The 14,590-nt window shown below is 41.8% G+C and overlaps 1 protein-coding gene across 1 annotated transcript in view; it reads right to left on the bottom strand.

Moving 5' to 3' along the window:
* The window catches only part of Dok5 (docking protein 5), a 153,996-nt gene that overhangs the window by 43,102 nt on the left and 96,304 nt on the right, over positions 1-14,590 (bottom strand). Inside the window, exons 3-5 of the mRNA XM_028885104.2 lie at positions 8,832-8,946; positions 8,620-8,739; positions 5,759-5,948 (exon numbers count right to left, since the gene is read on the bottom strand). Of these exons, the coding sequence (XP_028740937.1) occupies positions 5,759-5,948; positions 8,620-8,739; positions 8,832-8,946 (425 nt within the window). The remainder of the gene's footprint in view (positions 1-5,758; positions 5,949-8,619; positions 8,740-8,831; positions 8,947-14,590) is intronic.

Genomic DNA, 14,590 nt, shown 5'->3' with positions numbered 1-14,590 from the left:
GGGAAGTAAGTTTCTTTCTTTCTTTCTTTCTTTCTTTCTTTCTTTCTTTCTTTCTTTTTTTTTTTTTTTAAAGATTTTTAGCCTACAATAAGCTAGTAAGGTATTTATATATACAGAGGAATCCAATATTATAGCTGCTTCACACCATTTAAGACTAGTAAGAAATCTTGTATGTAAAGTTAGCTGATTTTAGATGTCAGCAACCTGTTTCATTATTTATATTTTGTTTTGTAAGGGCCAAAATGGCTTGACCTACCAATAATGGCCAAGAGGTTCCCCACTGTGCAATAAAGAGATAAGATTCATGAAAGAACTCTCAGTAGAACAGACATGTGGCCTCTGGTTTAAATGTCGGGATTTCCTTCTGTTTACTTAAGTATGTGTGCCCCTTAGCTCTACTGCATGACTCACAGAGTGGAGGATGGACAAAATCTGGCCTTTCCATGCAATTCCCTTCAGCCTCTCCTAATCCTGGCACATAAGCCCTTCCATTCTACTTGCTTTGCCTGACTGATTGGCTTGGAGCTGTTTCATAAGGAATGTCTCAACACATTAAAATGTTACTATAGGCCTTGACAAACAGTATAATGGGTGAAGGGCCCAAGGCAATAAAAATAAAAACACATCAAATAGACTAATGGCTTTATATAACCCAGCACCACAGTGCAGGCTGGTCAGCTCTTCAGAAAACACAAGTAAAAAACCTGCTCAGGCATTCATGCGCTGAAGAGCAGGAAGGCATTTTGGTATCTTGTAACCCCTTCCTCCTTTCTCTTTATCCATTGCTTTTACCTCAGATGCTCTTTGAAGGATGTCTCAAATTGCATCTTTATCTCAGAGGAAAGGTGGGGACCACATCCCAGAACAACATCAGGGATGCCTGAAGATGGTGGGGATGGAATATGTCTGGGGGAGACGAGAAAGCTGACCTTGGCCTGAACTCACCCTTGGGATCAGAAGTGAGGGAAGTCTGGGGGACTACTTTTGGTGAGAGCATTTTATCACAACAGAAGGAAAATTAGGACACCATCTTTTCCATTTTCTGGTAGAAGAAGAGGAATTCATTTCCTCTGAGCAAGTCTGTGGTGAGACAGAGCACCCCGTGTGAATTTCTCTACTCAACATGGTGAGAAAGGAGGATGCCATGCCCACTTACTTTCTCTTCCTTGATAATAAGGAATGGACTGTCTCTAAAACATTCAGATATTGGAGAATGTTCAATGGCTTGGAACCATGAACACAAGTCAGGAACATGCCAGAGACAGCAGCACAGCTTTTGCTTTACGCATAGACTCTTCAGTTAGAAGAGAGTCCAACTTCTCCACTAAAAAGATACCTAACCAGTTAGACTGCATTTAATGTGAGCTACATAAAAGGCTACTATTTATTTTCCAAGTCTGTTTAGATGACCTTCCATCCCAAGCAAAAACTCTTTCCATAAATTTAAGGGAGGCATCTGTGCGTGGAATTCAAGTTTTCACCTTTCTTGGCATACCTAAAATTTCTTTTTAAATGATGCCAAAGGCACAAGAGAGACTCTCCCTCTCAGGTCAGTAAAGAAAGGCATTCATGTGTGGAAATTATTTAGCAGGTTCTGCCAAACATCTCCTGAGCCTCTCACTCCTGCAGAAGCAAAGCCCAGGATATTAATTTAAATCAGTCGGAGGTGAGGCAGAGACTGACACTGAAGCATGTGAACCCAGCAACCAGCTTGAAACATAAAAGGGAATCTCGCTGGACACCTGCCACCCTTCTCCAAACAATAACCCCTCTGGAAAGGTTCCATGGGAATGTGGCTGCCTAGAGAAAGCCCTGCCAGTTGGATCTTCCCATGGAAAACTCCAGCCTCTCTGACAGGTTGATTTGCGCAAGTGAGATGTCAGGGCTCCGAAGCAGAAACAAACAGCAGGCTACAGACAGACACCGCAGACAAAAGAGGCAATATATCTCCAGGTCTCCAGAATAAGTGAATTGTTACTTTTTATTGCCAGGGACACATCTTGGTACAATTGTGGCTCATTACAAGTCCTATGCTTCCTCTCTGAATTTTCTTCAAGGGGAAAAAAAAGCCATGCTAATAGAGGTAGATCTACTTATCCTGGGAGGTAAAGGGCAGAAATACACTAGCTAAGCCCCACCCCCACAGCTACCTGAGAAAAGGTAGATGGCTCTGGTTGCATGGGCCCAGACTACGAAAAAAAAAGAGCAATGGGCTTTCTCAAAACTCAGCTTAAGTTATGGGTGTTTATATACCAGCACACAGCTTAGGAAGAATATCAAATCAGCAGTCTCTTCATACATCTATGACTTACTGATGGAGGTCTTCCTTGAACATGAAGCTGAGGTCACTTCATAAGTAAGGATTGGTATGCTGACAAGAATACATGATCCCAGGGGCTGCAGAGATGGCATGGAGGTTAAGAACGCTTGCTGCTTTTAAAGACAACTGCAGTTTGATTTCTTGTGCCCACATCCGGCCACTACAACCACTTGTTATTCCAGCTCCAGGGGATCTGATGCCCTCTTCTGGCCTCCAAAGGTATCTACTCTCAAGTATATATACAGCCACAGACATATACACAAACAAAAGAACCCCTAGGCCCTTTTAACCTGGAGCAAGGACATGCTATGATAGACACACTTTGTTGTTTTGAAAACTCACATCTTTTCCCTTTCAAAGGCAACAAACCCCACTCTGTGCTTTGGGAGATGTCCTCCATTCTGTTCCCATCCTGTGAGCTTTGTATAAAGTGCTCAGTAGGGAGCCAGAGTCTAGCATTGACTATAACAGTCAACATACTGTATGTTACCCATCTGTCTCCCATTGGCTGATGTGTGGGATGACTTTAAAGCTCCCAGAATTCATCAAAACATTCAGGAAGTAGACAAGCTAGAAGAAGCAAGACTCTCCAATGAAACCAAGTTTTGTCAACTGAGCGCTGAATCAAGCCATGCTTGAAGCCATTGCTACTTCCAGAGTCTATGACAGACATGTAGATGTCTTTCCTTTGTCACTTTGGGATGATGCACATGCCTATTATTCTCTAGGCTCTTTCTCAGGTATTCTCCCATGTGACTTTATTTGATTTTAATAACACTCCTACGAGATGAAAGTTATGTAATCCAGTGTGCAGGTAGCCATGGAAGCTTAGCTCCCAATGTTCCCAGATCCAGTCCAAAGAAGAAATGAAAGTTTATGTCACAGCCTCCAATTTGTGGTGTAAAAACAGTGTGCCTGGTGGGAGCCTCACTCCTGCTCACGTCTGCAAGTGAGTGAGTGGGGTGTACTATTAGTTATTATGAAACTGCCTTGTTCTGGAGATATCCAAAAATAACCATGGAGGAAATTATCTTTACCAATAAAATAAGGCAGATATGAAAGTGTCACACTTGGGGGAACACAAATGATCTTATTATCCAGCATCCTGATGGTAATGATAAAAATCCATCTTCATTTGCATTTCAGAGAAAATATGAAATAGTGGCATTACCTTGTGACTCACTTTCTGTGTTCTGCAAGCCCCCACCCTTCTCCAAAAGTCCTAACAGACTCAAAGCAGGGAAGCATATCCATCCAACCAAGAAAGTTCTTAGTTTTCCATAAGAATTTTCCTTTATAAATAGTAGACTGGTTATTGAGATAAAGGGGGAATGCAAAAAAAATGTTTGCATGAAGGTTTTATTTTTAATGTTGTCCAGGACAGTAGCTAACTCCCTTCTATATCTTTGAAAACATCCCAGGTGTATGGTGCACATCCGTCTTCCTATTACTTGGGAGTTGGAAGCAGGAGGATCAAGAGTCCAAGTTTGAGGGCAGTCTGGGCTACATGACACAACATTTCAAAAACAAGAAAACTAACCACAAACCAAAAACCCAAAACCAGAAGGAAGGGAGGGAAGGAGGGAGGGAGGGAGGGAGGGAGGGAGGGAGGGAGGGAAGGAGGGAGGAAGAATACAAGCCAAAGGAGAACTACATGTGGAAGAAAAACATTTTGTTTTAATTTTTTAGACTGTTGTGAAAACATTAAATTGATCTTATTTCCAAAAAGTAAATGTTAACTACTCTGGCTCTGTTTGAAATGAGGTAAACTGATTGAGCTCATCACTCTCATGTATTCACCTGAGTCAGAGGTTTGGGCAGTGTTCAAAGTTCTGCTTTTACTCTCTTTAAATCAATATCACAGCCGGGCAGTGGTGGTGCGTGCCTTTAATCCCAGAACTTGGGAGGCTGAGGCAGGTGGCTCTCTGTGAGTTCGAGGCCAACCTGGGCTACAGAGTGAGTTCCAGGAAAGGCGCAAAGCTACACAGAGAAACCCTGTCTCAAAAAACCAAAAAAAAAAAAAAAAAAAAAAAAAAAAAATTAATATCAGCCAACTACCTTAAATACTTTAACCTGATTGTTACAACTTCAGGGCAATTTTAAGATATATATAGATGGGCTTACATTTCATTTTAAAATTTTTGTCAATTCCTCAAGAATTCCATTCAATGTATTTTGATCATATTAGCTTCTACTCCTCCAGATTCATCGCCGACTCCCTATCTCCCAACATACCACTCAACTTTGTGTCTTCAACCTATTTTTGTTGTTGTTACTTTTGTTTTTGCTTAATAAATAACCCATTATCCAGTTTGTGCTCTTTATATACTCCTGGATATAAGGCCATCCACTGGAGTGGGGTCCACCTACCAGAAGCCATGCCCTTAAAGAAAACTGACTCTGGCCGGGCGGTGGTGGCGCACGCCTTTAATCCCAGCACTCGGGAGGCAGAGGCAGGCGGATCTCTGTGAGTTCGAAGCCAGCCTGGTCTCCAAAGCGAGTTCCAGGAAAGGCGCAAAGCTACACAGAGAAACCCTGTCTCAAAAAAACCAAAAAAAAAAAAGAAAACTGACTCTACCCCAACCCCCCAGCAGGTATTAACCATCCACAGTTCTTCAATTAGGGGTTGGGGTTTGTGAAGTCCTCTCCATTCCATGCTAGAATAATGATTAGTTTGATGGCCTTGTAGTTCTTAAAACCTGAGCCATTTGAAATTTTAAAATACAAAAGGTGACTGGTTTTAATTATTTATTTATTTATTTATTTATTTATTTATTTATTTATTTATTGCCTTTAAAAGGAACCTAGACTCTTATGGAGAAGAATAATGAGTGGAGAGGTAAAATGAAACATCGACCACAAGGATCTCTTTCTAGGCCATGGTTCACCCAATTCAATTGGTTCTGTATTCTTTTCACTCCCACATTTGCCTCTAACAGGAGCAAGGACACCCTAAAAGGGCTCCGTGGGATAACAATAAGCAAGTTTTAGAATCGAGCACTTCCAGCATTTCTGCCGTTTGTTAAATAGTAAGTAGTTATCTGCAACCTGAGAAGCGTTCAGTGGTCCGCACATGCACGATCTGCCCTGTTAGTTCACGTAGTATGCATTGCATTACAGTAAGGAAGTACTCCAGCAACAGGGAGCTGGCCGCTGTTTGGCTGAGCCCAGTCCATGGCACCGTTTACCCCTCAGCTCCAGTGTGTGGCATGTCACCAAATCAATGAATACAATTTCATGTCATATTTGTGAAGCATTAGAATCCTCCCTAGGAGTGAAGGGATGCTGGACGCCTGAGCACTGTGCTACAATCTTTCTATACGACCACAGTTCATGAATTTTCCGAAGCAAACTTCCAGTCCAACTCCATGACCTGAACCTGGAGAAGGTAAGCAGACACTGAGAAAAAAAAAAATGTATGGAAAGCCAAGAACTCACCTCCCTGCCTCAAAAGTGAACCACGTGGTGTCACGTCCATACCGCCGCAGGGCACTTAGCGGCCAAGAGATGAGTTTGACTCTGGGATTCTGGATGTCCCAAAGACAGATGTACTCATATGTAATCTGCAAGGCACATTCGCCATGTACATCTAAGTTAGGAGATGGCATCAAATACACATTGAATCTCTCTGGGAGAAAAACAAAAGGTTAGTCTAAAATCCCCAGAAATAACACAGCAAAGACATCGTAGGAACACAGAAGCATTTAAAAATATCTACATGCTAGGGTTTGGTAGAACACTCAGGGAGATCAACGTTACAAATGAACTGCCATAGAAAAATGAGTTTTTAAATGCGGATGCTATTACATAACGATACACTCTGGGTGTCAACACAACTAAACGCTATTTACATTAACAAAGATCATTTTTAGACTTTTTCAATTTGCATTATAAAAAAAAACTGTATGCCAATAAAAGACCAGAGCAATGAAACCTCTAAAAGCAATGTTTCCCCTGCTGAGCACACATTAATCACACCTACACTTCTGTATTCACAAAAGGTACAGGTGCGAAAGGATGTGTTTGTGATGTGTGGTCCGAAAGTAACATCAATTAGCTTACATTTCTATAATCGACTGAATAAAGCTGGACTCCAAATTATTTAAACCACACTCCACAGTAACAGCGTGTAATTAGCGGACCAACAATTGTGAAGCTGCCAAGGCATAGTCTTAAAAGAGTTTGAACAAAGAACGTCAGGCAACTCTGGAAAGAGATAGCCATTTGCAGCCTTGCTGACTGTTGAAAATGTCACCAAGACTATGGTAGCTACCTCAGCTAGTGACTGTAGACAGGGTCTCCCCCAGACACAGTTACATTGTTTTTATTATTACTATTTAGAAACTTTATCAACACAAAAAGTTAGAGTCAAAAATCTCTAAGGGAAATAAGAACAAAAGTACTATGGCATTTACAATCACAATTCTATCATCATCCCATAGTAGATCCCAGACATCTAACAAGACAGTGTGAGACTAATAATTTCATATTAGGAATAATCTAAATTAGCTATTTTGTAATAAGAAAAATCATCAAAATCTCCATATTTTATTTTAACTTAGTAAATAGTAATATTAAGACTGTGTTCATGAATGGGCTCAGGCCCCCGCTGTTTAAGTTTTTGAATTTACTTTGAACTATTAATAGCCAAATGTTGAGTGTTTTCTAGAAACTGTCATGAAACAGCTATGTCCCTTGAGAGTTCTGGACCATTTGTAAAACTGTTTTCAGTAAGTAAGAAGTGAAAGAGACCATTATTAATGGATTCCGTTAGAGGCAAATTGATTTGCGATAAAAATAAATTCTTGGGGGCTGGGGAGAGAGGTCAGTGGTAGAGCACTTGCCTAGCATGCATTTGGTGAGAACCATTTTAACAACTGCACTTATGTGAACTCCTACGAAATAAGATTATAAAGTACTTTCAAATAAATAGTGGAGATTTATAAGAACCTGTAATAAGAGAAAACCCAAGCACATGAAGCTGGTGGTAAAAAGGAAACCTTAGGCATCGTTCTTAATTTGAATTTCAGCACTATGAGTTTCTACTACGCCACAAATACAAATGTGTGAAAGCTAAGTGCTGACCCAGACACTCTAAAGGATAATAGCAATCAACCCTTGCCATGCTTTCAATGACCAGGGCTCTATCCCCAAGGCTCTGGCTATCTCCCCTCTGCCAGAATGAAATACAGAAGGAAGGTCTGGGGTGGGGTGAATGGCCTTGGTAAATGGCTTCACCCTTCTGTAACTGCAGTTCCCAACCTGACTAGAGGTTCTCTGCACTGGTCAGCATTTCCAGGCCCTGATCAACAATAGTTGTGTAGTGATGTACCATGGTAGGTACAGTGCATTCAACGTGGGCGAAGACTGTAAATGTGTCATGAAGACACAGCTCCGCTGAGAGGGAGAAGAGTTTTAACTAACAGCTAGAGTGTTCACTGAGAGTGCCAGTGCAATTCCACCTCTGGCATGTCTGCCATCAATCCAGGTGACCCAATGCCCCCTCCACTCTGACAAGTGCTCATAGATCAAGTCAGGCTTTGAAGCAGAACCCTGGATTCCAATCTCCTCAGTCACTAGGTTCAGCTATTTGAAGATGGAGCAATTCTTCCAGGCTCGCACTATGAATACACATTGATTTTTGCTAAAATGTTCATGAATATTTTGGTCATTATTATTTTTAAGGATTTATTCCTAGATGGTGTGTTGAGCTGAGTTGGCTCAAGGGTTGAATTTTTTTCATCACAGATTTTTAAGTAGGTTTATACTTGATGAAATATTCAAGGGGATTAAATTCTATTAAAAACATTGGAAAGTGTTCAAACATATTTTAAGTAAAAAGACAAGGGGGAAATCATCACACTTTAAAGTCCATGCATTGTAAATGGAGACCCATGATCATAGTCTGGATTCAAACACTAACTACTTACTACATTTGCAGCAAGATGGTTAGGTCTCTGAGGTTTTGGCTTTCCCCATCTATAAAATGGGGAGAGTCCTAGCACCTGTGGGAGGGGCGCCTGTGCAAATGTAACAGTTGAATATTCATAAATCACCTTCCATCCAGTGGACACACAGTGTGGTCCTCAAAATTTCTGACTGAAACTATTAATGTGGATACTTTTCTATTATACATCACAGAACTTTTGAGAAAAACATTTGATACAAATATTAATATTGATTGTTATTATAACTCCCTTCATACATTTTTATAACTCACAATTGCATATAATGAAGATGCCTTATGTTTTATTACAAGAGAGCAAACCAGTTTATAAGAGAGGACTTTGCACACGTACCACTCTGCTCTCGTTCCACCCCAGTAGCCAACAAGTCAGGCTCTCCGAGGCTTATGTCATTGATTCTGGTCCCCACACACTCCATCTGGAGAACTTTGCACCACTCATCTGCCTCAAGATCTGAGGAAATGGCAAAAAAAAAAAAAGATACATTATATACACATACATACACCAAAGGCCAAAGACCCCTGCTCCAGTAGCCTCAAACAAACCTGATTCACAAGCAAAGGTCTTCGAGGTGTCATCATTGAAATAAATCCCTATAGCATGTTTCTTGGTGCTCTTTGGCAATCGGGCTACATTTTTCACATTGTTGAGTTCTGTAACCTGAAAAATCAAGATTTGGAAGTCTGGTCACATGCTCTGCATGAACACTTCCCACCTACATCCCCAGAGATGAGACCCAGAGTACTATGAGCTCATCGTCCATAAATCTAGCTTCACAGAAAAGATCTGCAGATATGAAGGCTAAGCATGAATGAGGAGGACGGGAGGAAGGGGAAGGTGGTCCAATCCATCAATAAATTATCAAAGGGGAAGGGTCTCGGATCTCAAAAATCATCCCCATGTTCAATAGTCAAGCCCTACATCACAACTCAGAGACTCCACCACAAACTCAGTGATTATGGGTCTCAGTTTTAGGGTATGAGAACACTGCACAGTACCTCCCCATTCACATCAATAACAAAGTTGTCCCATTATACATGGCACCCCTCCCTTTCCCACAGTCTTAGCTACTAGCACTCACGTAAATCCCTCCCCTGCTGTAGAGGATGCTAGCTCATGGCACTTCCACGAGGGAAGTTCTGCTGGGATGAGGTCCTGTCATACTGGAGGGGCCTGCCAGGAGGAAGGCTTACATGGCTTCCTGGTAAGTATTTATTTACAAGATAAATAAGCCTTTCACAGTGGCAAGCTTAAACTCCCCTTAACACCCCCTTAAATGTTATACAAAAGAATAAGCCTCCTATCAATCTTGGCCTGCAGTGATGCTGGACCACCTCTCCCATCCATTACCCTAAATTCAATAAATGCCTGACTTAAGAAATACCCAGGAAGAAAAATAAACACCCTCCATGGGCACATTAATCTGATCATTTCATTTCCCGGCTTCTTAACCTCCAGTGGCCCTTCTTATAGTATAAATGCAAATTTACCAGCATGAAATGCCACACAGTGCTCCTCAGAGGCTTGCCATATCAGCATCTCCAGGGACTCTGCAGGACATGGCTTATCCTCTATCTGCAATAACCCCTTGGCACTCAGTACATACAAGTGCTGATTTGGGGTGTGTGTGTGTGTGTGTGTGTGTGTGTGTGTGTGTGTGTGTGTATTTTTGTGTCAGAACCCAATCTAAGCCACGGACATCTTTCTATAATTATTTATTTGTTTCCATATTAAACCGTAGGAATTCACTGTGCAAACAGCGTGTTGTCTTTGCACCCTCGAGGTCTGATTCTGGCATTTTTTATGCAGGAAACTTAATACTTCCAAGATTTCCAATTACACTTGGCATGAAAACCCAAATCCTTGTGTGCAAATGACCACCACAGCCCCCTGTGTCTCCTTGACAGCTAACTCTCCACCATATCACCAAGCTTTCTGTGGCCCAGCCAAACTGGACTCTGTTCTGTGTGAGAACAAACCATGCGGCTTTCAAGACTCAGAGCCCCCATTCCTCTCCACCCCTTGCCCCCCAGTCACTCCCAAATCTTAATTTAGATCTCATTTACTCATTGATTCCCTCCTGGAAACACCACCCCAATATTTAAACTTTCCCAAGCTATACAATACGTAACTTCCATGACTTCTCTCTTGGCTCTCCACAGCTGGCTACATGAGTGATTGGTTTGGTTCTTATCTTCCTGAGGTGAGTCAGTTATACATGGCAGGCACTGCTTTATGTTCCTCATTGTTTCCCAGGTCTAACACAGAGCTTGTCTGGAGGGAGTTGAGGAAGACCTAAGTGTGCGAAGTGCCCAGTGAATGTATACGGTTGACATGGTACAACCATGCCCAGAACTCCAAGGTCTCAGACACATAGGACATTTGCAAAGTCAGTTCCCCATATGGGCCAGGCTCCCGGGGTTGCCACAGTTCTCAGGGTTCCAGTAAGAGTGTTCATGAAGGAGTGACCATTGTGTGCAGACTAGCAACTGCAGCTTCCTCCTCCCAGATGTTTACAGCCTGAGACTGCTCCCCTACCTAGACTTTCAGACCAACCCCTCTTTCCCCCCAGTGCTGTGGCTAATAGACAGAATGAGGCCTGGGCTGCCCCACAACCACCTGATCCCACACTGTCTGTTTGTGTGCAATTTCTTCATTCCCTCACTGCCCCTATTGAGGGTTTTATGATGGAGATCTTGTCCTCTGGCAAGAAGTCACTCAATACATGGACTCCATGAGCAAAAGACTAAACACCCACAGATTTATCTTGGAAGTCCACTTCCCCTGGGAAGACTGCCTTGACCTCCACATGAGTTCATTATTCCCTTCCCTAAGCTGCCATACATGGGACTTGAAGCAATAACTAATTGTCTGCTGTTATAATGCCTGTCTCTCCAGCTCCCAAAGAGACTTGAGTCACTTGGCAATGGCTTCCTGATGGAGGGCATCAAAGAAAAATGACCAGACCATGAGGCAGCACATACTGAACCTCACCATAAGCCACATTCTGGGCTTAGCATTTCCAGATAGTATGGCTGTTGGGTGGTCATAAACGTCCTGGAGATGGATGTTAGTATCATCAGCACTTTTCAGAGGTAGAAACTGAGGCTAAAAAAGATTAAAATCATACAACCAAGTTTGTGGCTAAAACTGGCAGAAGTTATCTCTTCTGAAACACTGAATAACAATTGAAAGCGTCAGCCTCCAGAAGTCACCTCGAGCTTGAAAGTATTTGTCTTGTTAACACGGCTTCTTGCCTTGGGGACCCAGGTAGGGCATGCATGTGCCAGGCTTTAGGCTGGTCCTCCACTGAGACATTACTTAAGGGAAGTCTGAAACACAGCCATGACTTTGAAATATGTTGCTTCATTACATATCCATTAAGGGGCCAAGAGGAAGACATAAGTCACTGGAAACAGCCAGGAAATGCAGGGGAATTGCATGAGTCAGAACACAATTACCCATTCTGGAAATTGGTTTTGGTAATAAGCGAGGTGACACCCCCGCTTACTGCTCCAGGGTGGAGAGGGAGTGTTCACAGGGCAGCCAGGGTCAAGACTGCACATGACAAAGGACAACTGGTTTCCAAAGCACTTGTGTATGCCAAGCTTACAGTCACACTTTACTGAGCATGTACACACTCCCACGTACACACTCACCCACATACATAGATGCTTTGCTTTCAAAAGAGTTGCAGTCTAGACAAATTCATGACAGGCCCCTGCTCAACACACATGCTAAAGACTATGATGTCTACCGTCCACAGATACCTTTATGTCACGTGAGACTTTTGAACATGTATTTATTTTTGATTTTATTCTACAAAAGGCAACACTGAGGCAGAATGGATGAACTGCTGTCCCTTCTACAAACAAAATATTTGCATTGGATGATTTAGTTTTTTGCAGCAAAGATGGGTTTTGATAAGGTCTCAGAGTCTTATTTGATATAACTACTATTTGAAATTGGAGCTTCAGACCTATTCCTAAACAGCCAAGGTTACTGTCACAGAGCAATTAAGTGACCTCAAAGAAGATTGACAGCAGAGCCTATACTAGTGATGTGACTCATTCCATTAACCTTCAATTTGACTTTCTTTGCAGTCTGTATTAGTTTCCTTTTTGCTGCTATGACAAAATACCCAGACAGAAGCAATTTAATGAAGAAAAGGCTTATTTTGGCTTATGGTTCTAGAAGGGATACTTTCTCCTGTTGGCAAGATAGGGATGAAGGAGCATTAGGCCAACCCACAACATTGCTTTGGCAGTCCAAAATCAGAGAAAGAACAGGAAGTATGGCTAGTCTGTCAAACTCCAAAGCCCACCCCAAGTGATGAACTTCTTCCAGCAAGGTGCCACCTTCTAAATGCTTCATAACCTTCCCAAATTACACCACCAGCTGCAGACCAAGGGGTGACATTTCACATTCAAACCTCAGCACAGTCCTTTAAGAGTCTCAGCAGGTATGGATTTTACTCTTTTGCAGCAGAAAAAAATTTTCACATTAATTGGGTTCTCCATTGAATGAACTGCATGTGTAGTATAGGCTCTGTGTATTGGTTGTTAGATAAAATATTTTTTTTCAGCATATAACAGTATCAAGGAAGGCACCACTCGGTTTAGTTGGAAAAGAAACATGGTCCATCCCTGAGCATCTCCCTTGCGCGCATCCATACACCATACTATCTAAATTTTGGCTTATTTACTATCCATTCATTCTTTTTTAGTTCTTAGCATTTATTCTGAGTCAAATTTTGGTGGCAGGCTACATTACTACCTTCCTGGAGCTTAATTTCCCATAAATAAACATACCAGCTCTTAAGGATAAAAATATGCTCTGAAGACATGTGCTGCTGATTGGAAGGATGTGTTTTGTGCTCAGGAAACTTCTACTATTCTTTTTTTTTTTAAAGTTTTTATTGATTCTTTGCTGATTTCACATCATATATCCCAATCCCATTCATCTCTCCATCCCTAGCTTCTGCTCTCTGCCCTTGCAACCTCCGCCCAAAACAAAATTTAAAAGTAAAAACAAACAAAAAACCCAACACACAAACAAACAAATAAATGAAATCTCATCATGGAAGCTGTAGTATGTCAGAGTGAGTCACATAGTATACCCTTTAGTCCATACATCGTTACCTGTAAGTGTTTACTGCAATGAGTCTGGTTCAAGGCCTCTGTCTTCTACTACACTATCGATACTGGGTCCTCACTGGGACTCCTCTTGAATGTTCTATTGTTGCCCTGTGTCATGGAGAGTCTATAGCTTTGCATCTGCATTCCCAGTCCCTTTATATGCTCCAGCAGCTCATAGATGAGGAGGGTGTTGGGGTGGGTTACCTGGAGGGCTCTGGAAGACACACACAGCTCTGCCCTAGGTCTAGAGACCTGGGGTGGGAGGAATTCACCCTGAACCACCCAGTGTTTCATCTACTATTCTTTATAAGGGGTTAAAGAAGCACTTTTTTTGAGAAGAAAGTGTTGAAACAGAGACCCAAACACCTGGTGGAATGGCTCTCATGGATGGCTGAGCCCAAGCAGGCAGGACAAGAGAAAAAGCCTGTTCAAAGGCCTTGAGATAGGAACCAATTTATTTGGCAAGGACTGCCCACAACCTTTGACACTGATTCTTGTGCATCATATCTGCACCCCATTCCAGGATAACCCAACCCCGCCAGCACCCTGCATCTGCTGACCTCACTTTCTTAGAGGGTTGTGCATAGCAAACAGTTTGAAAGGGACCAACATCTCTCACCCCTTTACACTTATGCAATCAAATTCCTACAGTCACTTTCCTTTGGCATGTAGCAGAAAAACACAACACACAAATAAATGTACAGAGTAACGCTGACTGGATGTAGTCTTTTTAATATATGCATGAACAAGAAAGAGTATGGAAGTATGCATGCATGCATAAACTAATATATTTATTCCTAAGATAGAAATGAATAATATACCACAATGATTCAACAAAAGCGTGAAGAAGAAAAAAAAAAAAAAGAAAAGAAAAAGTAGGTCTATCTTGAATGTGGGCAATTAGCATTTTATATTCCATTTCATGTTTTAAATCATTTTGATTGAGGTAAACATGATATACAGTGTTAGCTAGATGTACTCTAAACAATAAAGGACACCCTTTAAAATTACTACATAAATTAAGCTATTGTTCTCTTGCTTGCTTGGGGAGTAAAGCCATGCAACTGAGTTCTGAAGTCCCCCTCCAATCAAACGGCTTAAACCCAGCTCCTTCTGATTGTATCCACACTCTGGCACCTCCAGCATGGCTGCTTCAATCTATGCCC

The sequence above is a fragment of the Peromyscus leucopus genome, chromosome 1 (assembly GCF_004664715.2).
Source record: "Peromyscus leucopus breed LL Stock chromosome 1, UCI_PerLeu_2.1, whole genome shotgun sequence".
NCBI lineage: Eukaryota > Metazoa > Chordata > Mammalia > Rodentia > Cricetidae > Peromyscus > Peromyscus leucopus.
The sequence above is the reverse complement of the archived record's forward strand: the minus strand, read 5'-3'. Positions and strand labels throughout refer to the sequence as shown.